This window comes from Diabrotica undecimpunctata, chromosome 5 (assembly GCF_040954645.1).
Source record: "Diabrotica undecimpunctata isolate CICGRU chromosome 5, icDiaUnde3, whole genome shotgun sequence".
Lineage (NCBI taxonomy): Eukaryota > Metazoa > Arthropoda > Insecta > Coleoptera > Chrysomelidae > Diabrotica > Diabrotica undecimpunctata.
The window spans coordinates 143,379,722-143,394,775 of record NC_092807.1 but is presented as its reverse complement, the minus strand read 5'-3'; the positions used below and the strand labels follow the sequence as shown (position 1 = coordinate 143,394,775).

Here is a 15,054-nt window from a genome sequence, read left to right as displayed (position 1 = left end):
TGTCTACCAAAAATTAGTTGTGAATGAGTTTCTACATGAAAAGAAATATTTATTTATAGCACCGATAAATCTTTTGAATCTAAAGTATTATCAATTAACTAGTGATTTTGCCTGTCGCATGCGATGGGAGATCCAATCAATTGCCATCTACAGTCACTCATTAACTTTAAAAATTAAAACTTAAAAAAAAATTAATTAAACAAAAAAATTATAGAATGAAGTAGCAACAAATCACCCGAATCATTTCAAGCAGAAAATATGATTGAAATGTCAAATGTTGGTAGTTCATATTTCTTTCCTAGGTGGAGTAGTTACCCTACCGGACAAAAAATGTGACTTGTCGTCCTACCCTTTGATATAGATAGATATATTTCCATTTACGTTTTACATAGACAGACAAAAATAATTTTGACAATATATTCAGTATTTTTAATACTAGTACATACACAGCACTGCACATTTTTTAAAATACGGAGCCGTTTTTACTTTTCAAGTCGGCTTGTTGATAAATTGTTGTATGACAATCTTCTTACGCTGTCAGCTCTTAGGTTTCTGTTGTCCTAAAAGTATAACAAAAAGAAAAACTATAAAGATCATAACAATAGTACCAATATGTTTTTAAAAATAAACAAAAAAATGAAAAATAATTTATTTTTCTGGCGTTTAGACTTTAAGATAAGCCGCCTTCATATTTGAACATGATATTTAGAAAATATCTATGTTATATTACAAAATAACACTAAAAATCAGAAGATGACAACACGTCATCAAAAACCTAACAGAATGGCAGCGAAACTTAGAGCAGGCCAGGATTTAGAGAGGATTGTCGAGCCAAAGATGATGATCATATGACAAAAAATCGCAGTAGAACGTCTTCTTCTTCTTATTGCGCCGTGTCCCTTCGAAGTTTGGCTATCCAAATGGCAATTGTAGCTTTGGAAACTTCTGTTAGAAAAATTTCTGCGGATGATCGGTCAAACCATCTATTCAGGTCTTTCAGCTGCGAGTTCTGGCATCTTCCAACTAAACTTTTACCCAGTACTTTACCTTGTAATATGTTTTGGAGTAATTCATATCTTTCACCCTTCAACACATACCCCAAGTATCGTATTTTCTCTCTGTGAATATGCTTAGTAATTTTTTTGTTTACCCACGTGCCGAAGTACCTCACCGTTGGTAACTTTTTGTACCCATGGAATTCATAACATCCGTCTGTATATATACATCTCAAAGACATTTATTCATAGCAAAACAGAGAAAACGTAACATCTGATCATTCGGATTCCGAGCTCTAGATTAAAGTCTGATCTTGTAAAAAATATTTTCATGTTGTTCATGAGTGTTTTCATCGCTTGTTCGATTCTTCAACATAGAGCGTTGATTATAAGAATTAATTAGTAACTGCTATAGTTCAGATAACGTAAAATTTAGGCAATCAAAAAGTTATGTGATTTAATGACTACTATATTGAGTGTACAGATATTATTGCCTGTGAAAGTGATGTTTTTATCGACCAAACCACCAGGTTTTCGGTAACATGCCAGAAAATCCCATAAGGAATTAGATTAACTAAGTATGTTTTAATAAACAAAAGATTCAAAAATTCAAAAAGTCAGATCATAACCCACTTGTCGGTAAGAAGTTTCGTCGAGTAAACGTTGAAGCCATAAAATACGTAATGAACAACGATATGTCCTGCTTCTGACCATACTCTAAGGTAAGATGGATGGAAAAGTGTCCAGGAATAAGAAGAATAAGAAGAATATCCTTCATTACCTACGAAAAGGGTTTAACTTAAGCACTACCGGACTTTTTAGGGCAGCAGTCAACAAAGTCAAAATAGCCATGTTAGCTATGTCCAACATCCGTAATGTACAAGTAGCATGAGAAGAGGAATCGTTATCCATTGACTGATACTCTTTTGCGTTAATCACATTCAGTCAGGAAATTCAGAAATTCCTTCAAGATCTAAAATTTCAACAATATCTTCATTGTCTCGTTCTTTTACCATCAGTTTCGTCCAAGCTCTTTGTAGGTTGCTTCCTTTTAAGCAGCTCCATAAGTCCGTTAACATAGAACAGAAATTCTGGTAATTGAGTTTCTTGAAAAACTCAAAAACACTATCTTTGTAGTTAAAATCCGTGAAGTATATGCTTTTTGCAAATCCTTTTGAGTTTATCAAATACATACGTTCTGATATATTTGCTGAAGTAGTGCTATCACGTTTGATGGTAGAAGGGTTACTTCAAAGTTTTTATTTCTTGAGTTCACTATTTGGATATCTGTATGTGAGGAAACATTAAAAATTATCTGTGAAAACAAGTACTTTTCCTTACCTATTTTATTAATTTTTGTATTCTTTGACTTAAGGGAAAAATTCGTTAGAAAATTAGTCTAAAAAAATATCAGAAATATTTCACGCATTCCTTTGAGACCTGAGATTTTTTATAAGCGGTAGATAATTCACTTTTTGTAGAGACTTACAGCTCAAAGCAGTTTTAAGTTAAAAAATAATAAGATTTAATAGACTATCCTTCTTCATCTTTTAACAGTTTTTGAAAGATTTCTATGTGTTATTCTACAGCTACAGAATTTCTTGATCATCTACCTTGAATCAGTAATTCACACTCAGCGCTAATGCTTTAATATGAAATCTTTTACGAAATCATAGAGTATAAGGGAAGTAAACAGATATGAAATAATAGCCTTCCAAATTTTTATGTGCTCGCTCCTTGACATTTTAGCGTTTAGATGGCTAACATGCCTGCAAAGAAATCGTGTAAGTTTGGACATGCTGACAATTATACCCTTGAAAAAAGTCACAAATTCTTAGAAACTACCGAAAACATTCTCACAAATCTATAACAATATATATACCTAATAACTCTTAGCGAATACTTAAGAAGTTAATATTGATAAGAAACATTATTATTTATAATAAATATGTGTAAATAATAGAAATTAATTTGAAAATTACTTACGATAGACGCTGAACTGTAAAAATAAGTTCTAGATTTTAATGACACAGGATGAGATGATACATCTTTAACTGGCATGGAAGGAGAATGACTTCTGGTTTTAGAACTGTCTTGAAGTTTCATTTTTAAGACCATTTCACTGTTAGTGGTTTTCTCTAATTTTATTCTCATTCTCTACAAATATTAGCAATATTTTTAGTTATATTAGGAATAAAGTTCATAACTAATACGACCAAGATTATATAAATTTAATTTATAATAAATAAATTATTAAATATAAATGGGTAAATGCGCCAATACCTGATGTAATTATACAATGTACATATGAAATTTAAAATCTTCATTAATATTACACACATATAATTAAAAAATGATTTATGTTATCTAATCACTATTACCGACAAAGAAATGTGTACTGCGGTGGCGATATCTGTTAACATGTATTACCATCAAATTCATACTTGTATCGTATATTATATTTTTGTTGATGGTTAAAAATAAATGATCTGGTATTATTTAATATCTTAGTAGGAATTACATTTAAGTAAATAGTCGATACTCGAAAATGTTATTTAAAACATGCGAACAGTTTTTGCAATCTCAGTGTTAATGTAAACGACCAAAAAATCGATAAATGTCTAATATCGATATAAGAGACATAGGTGACTGCAGCGGGGTGCAAGGGCCTGTACGGAAAGCAAGTACATACAGTACATTCAACCAATTTACACCTATAAACGATTAACGGAATTCGCAGAAAACCTTTCGTTGTATTAAAAGACACGGTAAACTGCACTAGTGTTCTTCATAATGTTTAACACTTTGCTAAATTTTAGGTATAACACAAAGGTTACATTTTTTTTAATAAATAATACTCTTGTATAATATTATTTAACGAAAATTTCTTTCACCTACTTGTTTAATAATTTTTTTCTGAAACGAATACTACCGTGCTAAGGATAGTTTATATTCAAAGTACATATTGTACTAAAATATCACTTAAATTTTTGTTAAAAAATACTTCGGAGTAAACTACAACATTTTGTCAATTTAAATAGTAGTTAGATTGACCATATGTCTTTTAGAGTGTGCGTTTTTAAGACGTCTGCGATTATGGGTTAAAGCTAGGGTTTTGGTAAATATACTTTTTATTTTCAAATGAAAATAATTTTCCAACCATTTCTAAACTTTTTATCAAACATAATTAAATTACAATCGGCATTCCGAATGACCATTAGGCTAATTTGCTTAATGTGTGTAGGATCTTTGTAAGTGGTTATATTATATTTTACCTCTCAAGCACAACAGTTAGAAAGTTTCTGTCATATTGATCTAAACTCAGTGTATTGTAATTCAAAGTATAGTTTCAAGTGGCCATCATGCCTAGACGTAAGTTGGATATTGATGAATTAATTGCAAATGTGCATAAATACTTTACCATGGAAAGAGACAATGGTGGACCTTTAAAGTCGTTATTATGTATAAATCAACGCGTTTGTGACGCACGTGGAATAAGTGAAAGTAAGCTAAAAACTGTAATGAAAACTGTCATGAGATTCTCAAAAAGATCTTAATGTGACTGAGTATACCGAAGACAAGAAAATAACTCGTATATATTTTAGGAGCATTGCCTGATGGAGAAAAATTTGAAATTCGCAATATTCTGTATCGAATGCGTGAAAACAATCAACATGTCGGTTTAGATACTTTACTGGCCAAAATAAGAGAAAGACAAGTTTCTGAGAACTAGCCTTTGAAAAGTGTTGAGAGATTTAGGATTTAAATTCAAAAAAGAAAATAATAGCTTACTTTTGAAAATGCAACATTCGTATACTTAGATGAGACATGGATATTTGCAAAGAGTGGAACTAAAATAATTTGGCAAGACGACAGCATAAAATCAATAAAACACACAGATAGCGAAGGCAAAAGACACATCATTCTTCATGCAGGAGGGAAAGAAGGCTTTATAAAAAACGCAGATTTGATTTTTTCTTCAAAATCAAAATCTGCTGATTACCATGAAAACATGGATGCAGATATGTTTGTTAAATGGCTTGAGGAGAAACTAGCCTAGTCTGAGTAAACCATCAGTTATAGTTTTAGGCAAAGCACCTTACCATACGGAGATTTTGGAGAAACAACTAAAACATTCTTGGAACGTACCGGGAATAAAAAATTAGTTAGTTAAAAATAATATCAATTTTCCAGAATACGCCTTCAAATCAGAGTTATTGGAAATTTCGAAACGTAATGAAAAACCAACAGTTTATATAGTTGACCAAATTGTCTCAAGTTATGGGCATCAAGTACTACGGTTACCGCCGTATCACTGCCAGTTTAATCCCATCGAACACATCTGGGGTATATGTAAAAGGTATTATGATAATCACGTTGGATGCAGTGGTTACGAAAATGCAACTGCAACCCCAGAAATATGGGCCAAAACTGTAAATAAATGTGAGAAATTAATAGAAGAGTGGTGGATCCGGGAAAATAAAATTAGTGAAATTAATCCAGTGATTATAGATTTACAAAATGATAGCAGCAGTGAATTTAGTGACGATGATGATGATTTATAAATTTAAATAATTAGTAAGTACACTATTATAATGTTATTTACAAAATAATTGTACAGCAGGTTAACCAATATATTTATACATTCATTATTAGCTAAATAAACAATAATATTTAAAATTCCATTTTAATTTTTGTTCCTCATTTTATACAAATTAACTCTAACTGATAATACAGGCAAAAATATTCTAAATAAAGTAAGTAATTAAAAAGAGTATGGAGAACTCCATACAATACGTTTACCGTGCTTTTTACTACTACTTCCTGAAAAGCAGATGCACCCCCCTGAAAATAATCCTGGCGGCGCCCATGATAAAAGAATAAATAAATAAAAAATATTTTTGAGTTAATAGTCGTTTGTAGTAATCTTGTAGTAGTTTTGAGCAAAATATAAGAGAGAAGCTACGAATTACCTCTAATGCCTCACTATCTTTTCTTTTATTAAGTCTGGCTCGGTCTCTTTCTGATTCTAAAAGTGATTTAAAATGCAGTACGGTCGTTTTTTCTTTTTCTAATTCGTCTTCCAAGTGTCTAGTTTTTGCTCGCTCTTCTTCTATAGTTACGCTAAAATAAATAAAGTTATTATTTCGATTAATATTTCCTAACACTCGCGAATGCGAGTATTTGCGTCAATCTATTAAAAATAGTTCCATTCGTTCTAATATTTAATTGTCTGATTGCCTTTTCCAAGGCAATATTAAAGAGGAGACACGCCAACGCACCCCCTTGTCTTAGACCATTACTAATGTCAAAGAACGTAGAGTTTTCTCCTTCAATTTTAACGCATGAGCTTACGTTTTGCATTTTTAGTTGGACCAACTTAACTAACTTAGGTGGGATCCCAAAGTCTATCATTGCATTATATAATGCAGTTCTACGCCTTAAAAAATATGAAAACCGGAAAAGCCTCTGGACCTGACTACGTTCATAATGAAATTATACAACTTTTGGAAGAAGACAATTTAGAACTATTATCAAGACTCTTCAACAGTATATGCAAGACTGGTACAATTCCACAATTCCACAAAAAAGTCTCATGCCCCATATTCTGAAACTATTTCTAAAAATTATCCATAACAGAATTTACAAAAAATGTGAAGAAGATTATGTGTCCGGAATAATTTGGCTTTCGAAACGGTATGGGAACTCGAGAGGCTTTGTTCAGTTTCATTGTTCTCATGCAAAAGTGTCAAGATCAACAAAAAGATGTCTACTTGTGCTTTATAGATTATGAAAAGGCTTTTGACAAAGTCAAACACGATCAGCTAATAGAATGCTTGCAAAAAAAGAACCTGTATCCAAACGACATTAATACAATATGTGAACTCTACTGGAACCAAAACGCATCTGTCAGAACTGAAATGGGTGATACTGAAACCATAAACATCCAAAGAGGAGTTAGACAAGGTTGTATACTACCGCCATTATTATTAAACATCTTTGCATATGCTTTAGATGAAGCACAAGAAGGAATAAAAGTCAATGGAAAAATCGTGAACAACATCAGGTATGCCGATGATACAGTACTGATTGCTGGCAGTGAAGAAGAACTACAAATTCTGTTAACCAAAGTAGTGCGAGAAGGAGAACTATACGGCCTTAAGGTGAATGTAAAAAAAAACCAAAACAATGGTAATTTCAAAAAAACACACACCAGTTATAAATATACTAGTCAACAATAATCTAGTTGAACAATTGAAAAAGTTTAAGTATCTAGGCTGTTGGATACATGAAACTTTAGACCAAGAACAAGAGGTTAAATGTAGAATAGAACAGGCAAGAAACACCTTCTTAAAGATGCGACAGTTACTCACTACCCGTAATCTTGATTTGTCCCTACGATACCGCATGATAAAGTGTTATGTATATAGTGTACTATTACACGGCGTGGAAGCTTGGACGTTAACAGTTAGCTCGTTACGACAAGCCCAAAATAGGGAAGACTTTGCAGAGGTCATCGCCAACCTTCGCTAAGAAGACGGCACCTAAAGAAGAATGCAGTTCTTTTCACACTGTCATAGGTTGCTTTGCAGTCAATGAAGAGATGGTGTGTATCTATGTTATATTCTAGTGAGTGACTTTTCTAGAATCTGCCTATGTGCTTGAATTATAGAGGAAATTTAACAAGTGATAATTATAAAAAGCTACTTAAAAACGAAATACAATTAATGTACCTGTCCTGAAAAACAAATTTGGAGAAAATTTTAATAAAATATAGTTTCAGCAAGATGGAGCTCCAGCACATTTTGGTGTAAATGTTCGGCGTTGATTCGATCACACATTTCCCGGACAATGGATTGGTAGATTAGATAGTATTGAATGGCCTCCTCGTTCACCCGATTTAAAACCTGAAGATTATTTCTATTGGCGATTCTTGAAAAGTAGAATTTATAAAAATAAATCAGCGTGCTGCAGAGCTAAGGCAAAGAATTACCGATGAAGCCATATCAATTTTTAGAGAAACATCGAGAAATGCAACGCATTTTACCATCGTTTGGGATAGTGTCAAATTAACAACGGAGGACATTGACAACTGAACAACATGAATAAAAAAAGTTATTGAGATGATTAGGAGTTTTTTGGCTTTTGTTTTATCTTTTTAAGATGTTCCTGACTAAATAAAATCAAAAGTATTGTATACGGTTAAACTGGTATTGATATGGAAATTTCAATAGAGCTACAATATACAGACAGTTGTATTTAAACAACCAAAGTGACTTATGATGTCAGAAAAATTGTTAATCTGGCAACGCTACAAACATCAAATTTCAAATCTTCATATTGCAAAACACGTGTATCCCTGTTTTTGTATAATTCGGACCATAATGTAAACATATAACCAATTACAAATGCAACTCAGTGCTTTATATTTTTGATACCTACCGATAACGTAATTTATGAAAAAAAATTAAAAATAATTGATTCACTTACATATATTGTTCTAGTTTCTGTTCGTGATAAGATTTTTGCCGCTGTATAGAATCCCTTTCTTCACGAATATTTGCAACAATCTTAGTCTGTGATTCTATTTGATTTAACAAGTCACTATTTTTCTTTTTTTCCTCGTCCAAAATTTTCTTCAGATCCAGAAGACGTTCTTTTTCCAGTTTCACTGCATATTGCATTGCGATAACTGTAACAAACATAATGTATAATAAATATGTGTACCTCGGATGTAAAGGACACTATGTCCATTTTTATCGAAATTTAGATTATTGCACTTTTGAATATAACTTTTCTGGCTCTACACATAGGTAAACCATACTATGTCCAGAGACAATTTTACGGCAAGTTACCAACTTTTTAATAAACACCAAGTCCACTTCCAGTCAGAGGTAAACAACACCATGTGGACTTGATGTTGTTTACCTCTACTATATGTGTGCACCGTCATTTACCATCCGGACATAGTGTTATGTACCCTTGTACACTTCCCGTCATATAAAAATGGTACACTTTTTTTCCCAATGTAAACCAGTGTTCAGATCAGAGATATATAAGAGAGCCTCTCTTACATATCTCTGGTTCAGACTGGAGACAATGGTTCGTGAAACAATTCATTGTTGCCATCACAGATAACGGAATTGCACTAAATCTAAATAAAAAAAATAACGTTCAAAAATGTGTTTAGATAAATATTATTTTTTATTAAAAACAACAAAAAATGGTCTCTAATAAATTTAATAACCAGAGAGACGGTTGAGTTAATGTCCAAAATGTTTGAAGAATTTTTTAATAATGGAGATATGACAAAATACTATTATTTCAGCAGTTTCCAATTATAATACATATATTTAAGTTCCCCACTTGTTCACTGTAAAAGTTATTCATTTTGTATTAATTTCAAATTAAATTTTTAATTTTTCCAGTGTGTTTTATTTTTATTCTAGTATGCCACAACTCAATACAGTTTTGTGCTACACTTTACGAGAAACGAATGACAGCTCTCGATTTGAAATTAAACATAATAATTTAAAGTCATGTCTAAATTTTTTTATTTTTTAACATTATTTTTGAATTAAAATATTTTCATAAATTATAATAAAACACGATTCACGTCCTTCTTTTAGCTGGTTTGATATAATATATTAGTTATAAGAAATAAGTGGAAGAAAATGATAATTTGTTTGGAGATGAACATTCGGATATTGATAAAATCTATGAGCCTCTAAGTGGTGAAAGCTCAGAATCGGACGACAATGATATGAGACGTATAAGTAAACCAGCGAAAACAAAGGTAAAAGAGAAAGCTATTATTACTCCTACGATTAGCGATTAGTGGGGCAATAAAAAAAAATCTTCTTTAGGACGATTTATCCCTAAGCAGTGATGCAGGCAATTTCAATGAACATAATGAAGTTATTTTAGAAGAAGAGAAAAGTGTTAAAAGAAATGTACAAAATATAACTAAGTGCAAACAAAAAAGTAAAAAACGTGTAGTAAATGAACAAAATTGGGCCTGTAATGTTCGCAAACGAAAAATAGCTGGTGGGAAAGAGTATCTCAGTAAAAGAGGCAAAGACATGCCTGCAAAAATGTTAAAGCTTCCTTGCATGTGTTGCATGAAATGCTCTGAAAGATTGACATAATACGAAAGACAAAAAATTTTCAATTCATGCTGGACTGAGACAAACCTTTCAAATTTTAAAAAGCAATTTATCTTCTCATGTATCGACATCCAACCTACTCTTCGATCAAGAAAAAAAGATCAAAATTCTACCAAATCTAAAAATAATACACTACACTACCATTTTACAGTGAACAATCAGCTATTGAAGGTGTGCAAGGTTATGTTTTTTAACACACTTTGTATATCTAATTTTTAGTAGTAGTAAAATGTTGAAAATTGAGCCAGGAGGTTTAATAAAAGCTGATCAAAGAGGTAGACACACGCCAACCAATAAAACTCCTACCGAAACCATAAATAGTATACATCAACATATTAAATCATTCCCAAAATACGAGTGTCATTATTCCAGAGAAGAGAGTAAGAGAGATTATCTGGTCACAGAACTTACAATAGAAAAGATGTATTAACTGTACATTGATGAATGCAATGAAAGACATGTAGATCCAAAGCTCAGAGCAAAAAAGTGGTTGTACGCAGATATTTTTAATAAAGACTTCAAGTTGTCGTTTAAACCGCCCGAAAGAGACATTTGCGATACATGCAATACATTCACCGCTCAATTAAAAAATAATCTTACTGCAGATAAACTAACCAGTGTACAGGCTGATCATAATGCTCACCTAATTGAATCTAAAACTCGGTATAACTTAATACAATTGGACTTTATAATAACTATAGAGTCACCAAAATACAAAGTACTATCTGGTGATTTGCAAAAATGTTTGCCTTCACCACTAACAAACAATTGTATTAGTTTCTACAAAAAGAAGCTTTGAACATTAAATTTTACATTATGTGATACCAGTGATTCTTCTGTACAATGTATAGTGTGGGACGAATCGAAAGGGGCCCGAGGTGCAAATGAAATTGCCTCGTCAATTTTGAAATGGGCTGACAATACAATTCCAGGTAGTCAAGTAGAGGACATCACTCTTTGGACCGATAACTGCTATGGACAAAATAAAAATATAAGTATTATAATATGCTATTTTTGGATACTGCAAATAAAGACGATCACTCAAAAGTGTTTACTGAAAGGGCACACACATATGAAAGCAGACACTGTTCATGCTTTAATCGAAAGAAAAAGAAAGAAACTCTTCAATTTGGCTATTTAAACACCATGGAACTGGCAACAACTAGTTAGGCAAACATTAGGTAAATACACAGTGCACAATATGGAACTTGCAGATTTCAAAAACTTCAAAACGCTGTTCGATAAGAAATTGTCATCTAATCCTCCTTTTGTAAGTAAAAAAAAAATGTTAATAAAGACCCTGTTCTACTGTCAACATGTGTTTTCCTACAAGTCCAACAAGAACACATTGGAAAGTTCTTTTATAAGACCGATTTCAATAATCAAAATATGTATGAAGTGGACTTCATGAGGTATCGAAGACAGCAAGTAACGTTTCCAGCCCAATTAAATCAAGTCTCAGTAATCCCATTACCAATCACAAAACAAAAGTACAATGACTTAATTGCACTACTGCCTTTTGTTCCGTCAGTTTGTCATGCGTTTTATCAAAATTTAATACATAGCGGTGTAGCCACAAACGATTACCCACAAGAAGATGAAGATGATATGGAGCATCTTTAACAATTTTGAAACTTGTCTATAATTTTACTTAATTATTATAACATTAATATTTATCTCTAATAAAATAATAGTATAGGCTGTTTAATGTGTTTGTATTGTTTATTTCGTAAAGACCTTAACATACAATGCCACATTATTTAAAAAAGTTGTTAGAGGTAAACAACACTATGCCCAACTACACATTTTTAAAAAAAATTTAAATAATGAACGGTAAACCTCAGGTATATAACACTTCATGGAATGAAAAACGATTATACACACCACAATAATAATATATTAATCTTAGTTAAATATAAGAAACATTTGAGTATTTACTGATTACAAATTTAAAAAATTTTAAAACTGCTCTCCTGAAAAAGTAAGAAAATGGGGAATAAAATTCATCCCACAATTGAGTCAGTGAAAAACACGGAGAAAATTTAATTCCAGCGGTAAGCTTTATTTACGTGCTTTATCACGTGTAATTCAATTACGTGCTTCAAATCAAACTTTATGAAAACAAAAATATTTTACATCCAGTCAACATTTATACTTGCAACCTCGTAATGAAAGCTTCTTCCCCCACGTATGTGTGTCCAAAGACCACAATTTCCAAAATAATATCTTTCTAACAATATTAATAATTTTTAAAATATGTTTTTTTTTAAATCTACAACGCGTACAAAAATAAAAATATTTACAAACTTACCTTTTTGTTGGGCATGCTTTTGTTTCTTCAAAAGATCTCCTTCTAAGGCAGCAATTCTCCTTAACAAACCCAATTTGCTGTTTTCATTTGGCCTCAGAACTCCACTTGATTGTCCCACTTTTGCCAGTTGCTCTGCTGTAGCATCGCATAATTTGAAATGCAAAAATTGCAACTCTTCGATTGACAAAATCTATAAAGAATTATATAAAGATATCATTTTATTCAAGGTTCAACCAAATTTCTAATAACTGTTACCCTTACACTTAATCGAAATAGAAATTGAAAACACTTAAGTTGAAATAAGGATAACTTATGGCAACAGTCATAAATAGACTTCGGCAAATATGCAAATAAAAATGTAGAAAATATGCGCATAAATATGCACGTGTTTACCCGAAAATATGCAAATATTTTACAAAATATGCATACAAATAAATAAAAAAATCGTAAAATAGTAACAATTTTATTTAAAAAAAAAAGTGTACATAACTAAATATTTCCTACTATTCATTAAGATTTACATTTATTTTAAGTAACTACATCATTTTTAAGTATGAATAAACTTATTTAGAATTATGGTAACAATAAATGACCAAGTGGTGTTCAAAATTTTCTAACAAAAACTTGTGGCTTCTGTCTGAGTACATATATTTATATATGGAAAAACTTCGTTCAACATCAACTGATGTAACGGGAGCATTTTTCAAACTAACCAAAACATTTGGTTCTAAATTAATTGTTTCCGAAATATTTCCAGCTAGAACACTGACTACTTCAGAAAGAATATTATGGTAACCTTTATTTTTTTCCATAGTAGCTTCAAATTTTTTTAAAATATCGTTTCCAATATTACCTCTAACGTTCCGACAACATGACGCAAATTCTTTTATTAATGCTGTACTTTCGAACAATGACATTTTTGGTGATTCTAACTGAGTAATTGTTTTTTGAACAAAACTAAAATTTGATTTTATAAATGAAAGTTCTTGTTGAAGCAAGTTACTCTGAAAAGTTTGTTTAGAATCCAAAAGAGATTGGGAACTTTCATCTGTTAACGTATCAATTATGTTCTTTATTTTAACAAAATGATCTGCATAAAAATTAGCTGCTTTTAATCATGTTCCCCATCGCGTTAAAATAGGTTGCGGTGGAAGAGGAATGTTAAGTAGCATTTCTTTATAAAGTTGAATTCTTATAGGAGATTTAAGAAATACTTTTTTGATACTGGATATCATGGTATTTACAAGAGGAAACTTTTTTCGTATTTCCTCTGCAACTCTGTTTAATCCATGCGCTACACAAGTAACATGTATTAAATCTGGGAAAAATATTTTTAAATTTTGTCCTGCTTTCACTATATAAGGAGCAGCATCCGATAAAATAAGCAGTAATTTATTAGAAGGAATAGTTGTCGGAAGAAAAAAAGTTGCTAATGTTTCTTGTATAAAACGCGAAATTGTTAAAGCATTTGTTTTCTCAAGTTGCTGGCATGAAATAAGATGAGATTTTGGTAAGGTATCTTCTTTAAGAACACCAATCAATAAATGAGCAATATACTTTCCTGAGGAATCAGTGGTTTCGTCTACAGATATGTAAAAATAATTATCTGCAATTTCTTCCTTAATATTAATTAACACCGACGAGTATAGCCCGTTCACATTATTTCTTCTTAGAGACCGATCACTTGGAACATTAAGTTTGCAATATTTTTTTAGAAACGAACTAAAATTTACATTTGCTAATTTTGAAAGCGGTATGTTTGCAGACACTAATGCGCGACACAAGTCTTCATTAAAAGTTTCTTGCTCATCTAATTTTTTTGAAGTAGATTGGAAACATTTAGCCATTGAAGTTTGATGTTTTCCTCCTATTTTTCCTTTTTTTTGCAATGTGTGAAGCAGTTCTCACATGTTGGTCTATCTGAAATTCTTCTCACATGCTATCTATAAATAAAAATAAAAACCTTTATTTTAACCCAACCTTTAAAATATAAAAATATACAAGGTGTTTTTGGTTAATCAAATAACTGGTTTGGAAAAAAAAACACTCGCTAAGTGTTTTAAATGCAGTATTAATCCACAAATTAGTTTTTGTTACTAACCATTAGTACATCATATAACTTATTTTAAAATTCAACAAAAGTTTTTTTTTTGTTAATTCAATTACAATAAAAATATTTGTGTTTTAGAATAGCTGACTTCATAAAAAAAAGTAAAGGTGAAAAATTTTTCTAAATACACACCATTGTATTGTACCATGGACAATTTTTTCTCACTAAAGGAAGCTATTTTTCATTTAAAAACAACCTACGAGTACCAAATTTCAAGTAAATACGTTTATTGGTTTTAAAGTTATTGTTGTTATTAACTAAAAGAATTTAATTTTTTTAAATTTTAACACCCTGTATCTCGAAAAGTAAATAAGTTTGACCCCTCATTAACTATATCGTTTTGTTCAATTTTTCGAGAAGTATCTACAGTCAAACGTTGTAAGTGTCATTTGGAAACACCCTGTATGTATGAAATATTAGATATTTAATAGAAAATATTAGATACTTACAATTTTGCCACAGACTGAACAG

General features: G+C 31.2%; 1 protein-coding gene across 1 annotated transcript in view; it reads right to left on the bottom strand.

The window, feature by feature from the left end:
- Positions 1 to 406: 406 nt before the first annotated feature.
- LOC140441909 (uncharacterized) overlaps positions 407 to 15,054 on the bottom strand; it is a 91,131-nt gene continuing 76,483 nt past the window's right edge. Inside the window, exons 12-16 of the mRNA XM_072532907.1 lie at positions 12,474 to 12,663; positions 8,487 to 8,688; positions 5,969 to 6,119; positions 2,982 to 3,152; positions 407 to 560 (exon numbers count right to left, since the gene is read on the bottom strand). Coding sequence (XP_072389008.1) covers positions 483 to 560; positions 2,982 to 3,152; positions 5,969 to 6,119; positions 8,487 to 8,688; positions 12,474 to 12,663 — 792 coding nt within the window. The 3' untranslated portion in view covers positions 407 to 482. The remainder of the gene's footprint in view (positions 561 to 2,981; positions 3,153 to 5,968; positions 6,120 to 8,486; positions 8,689 to 12,473; positions 12,664 to 15,054) is intronic.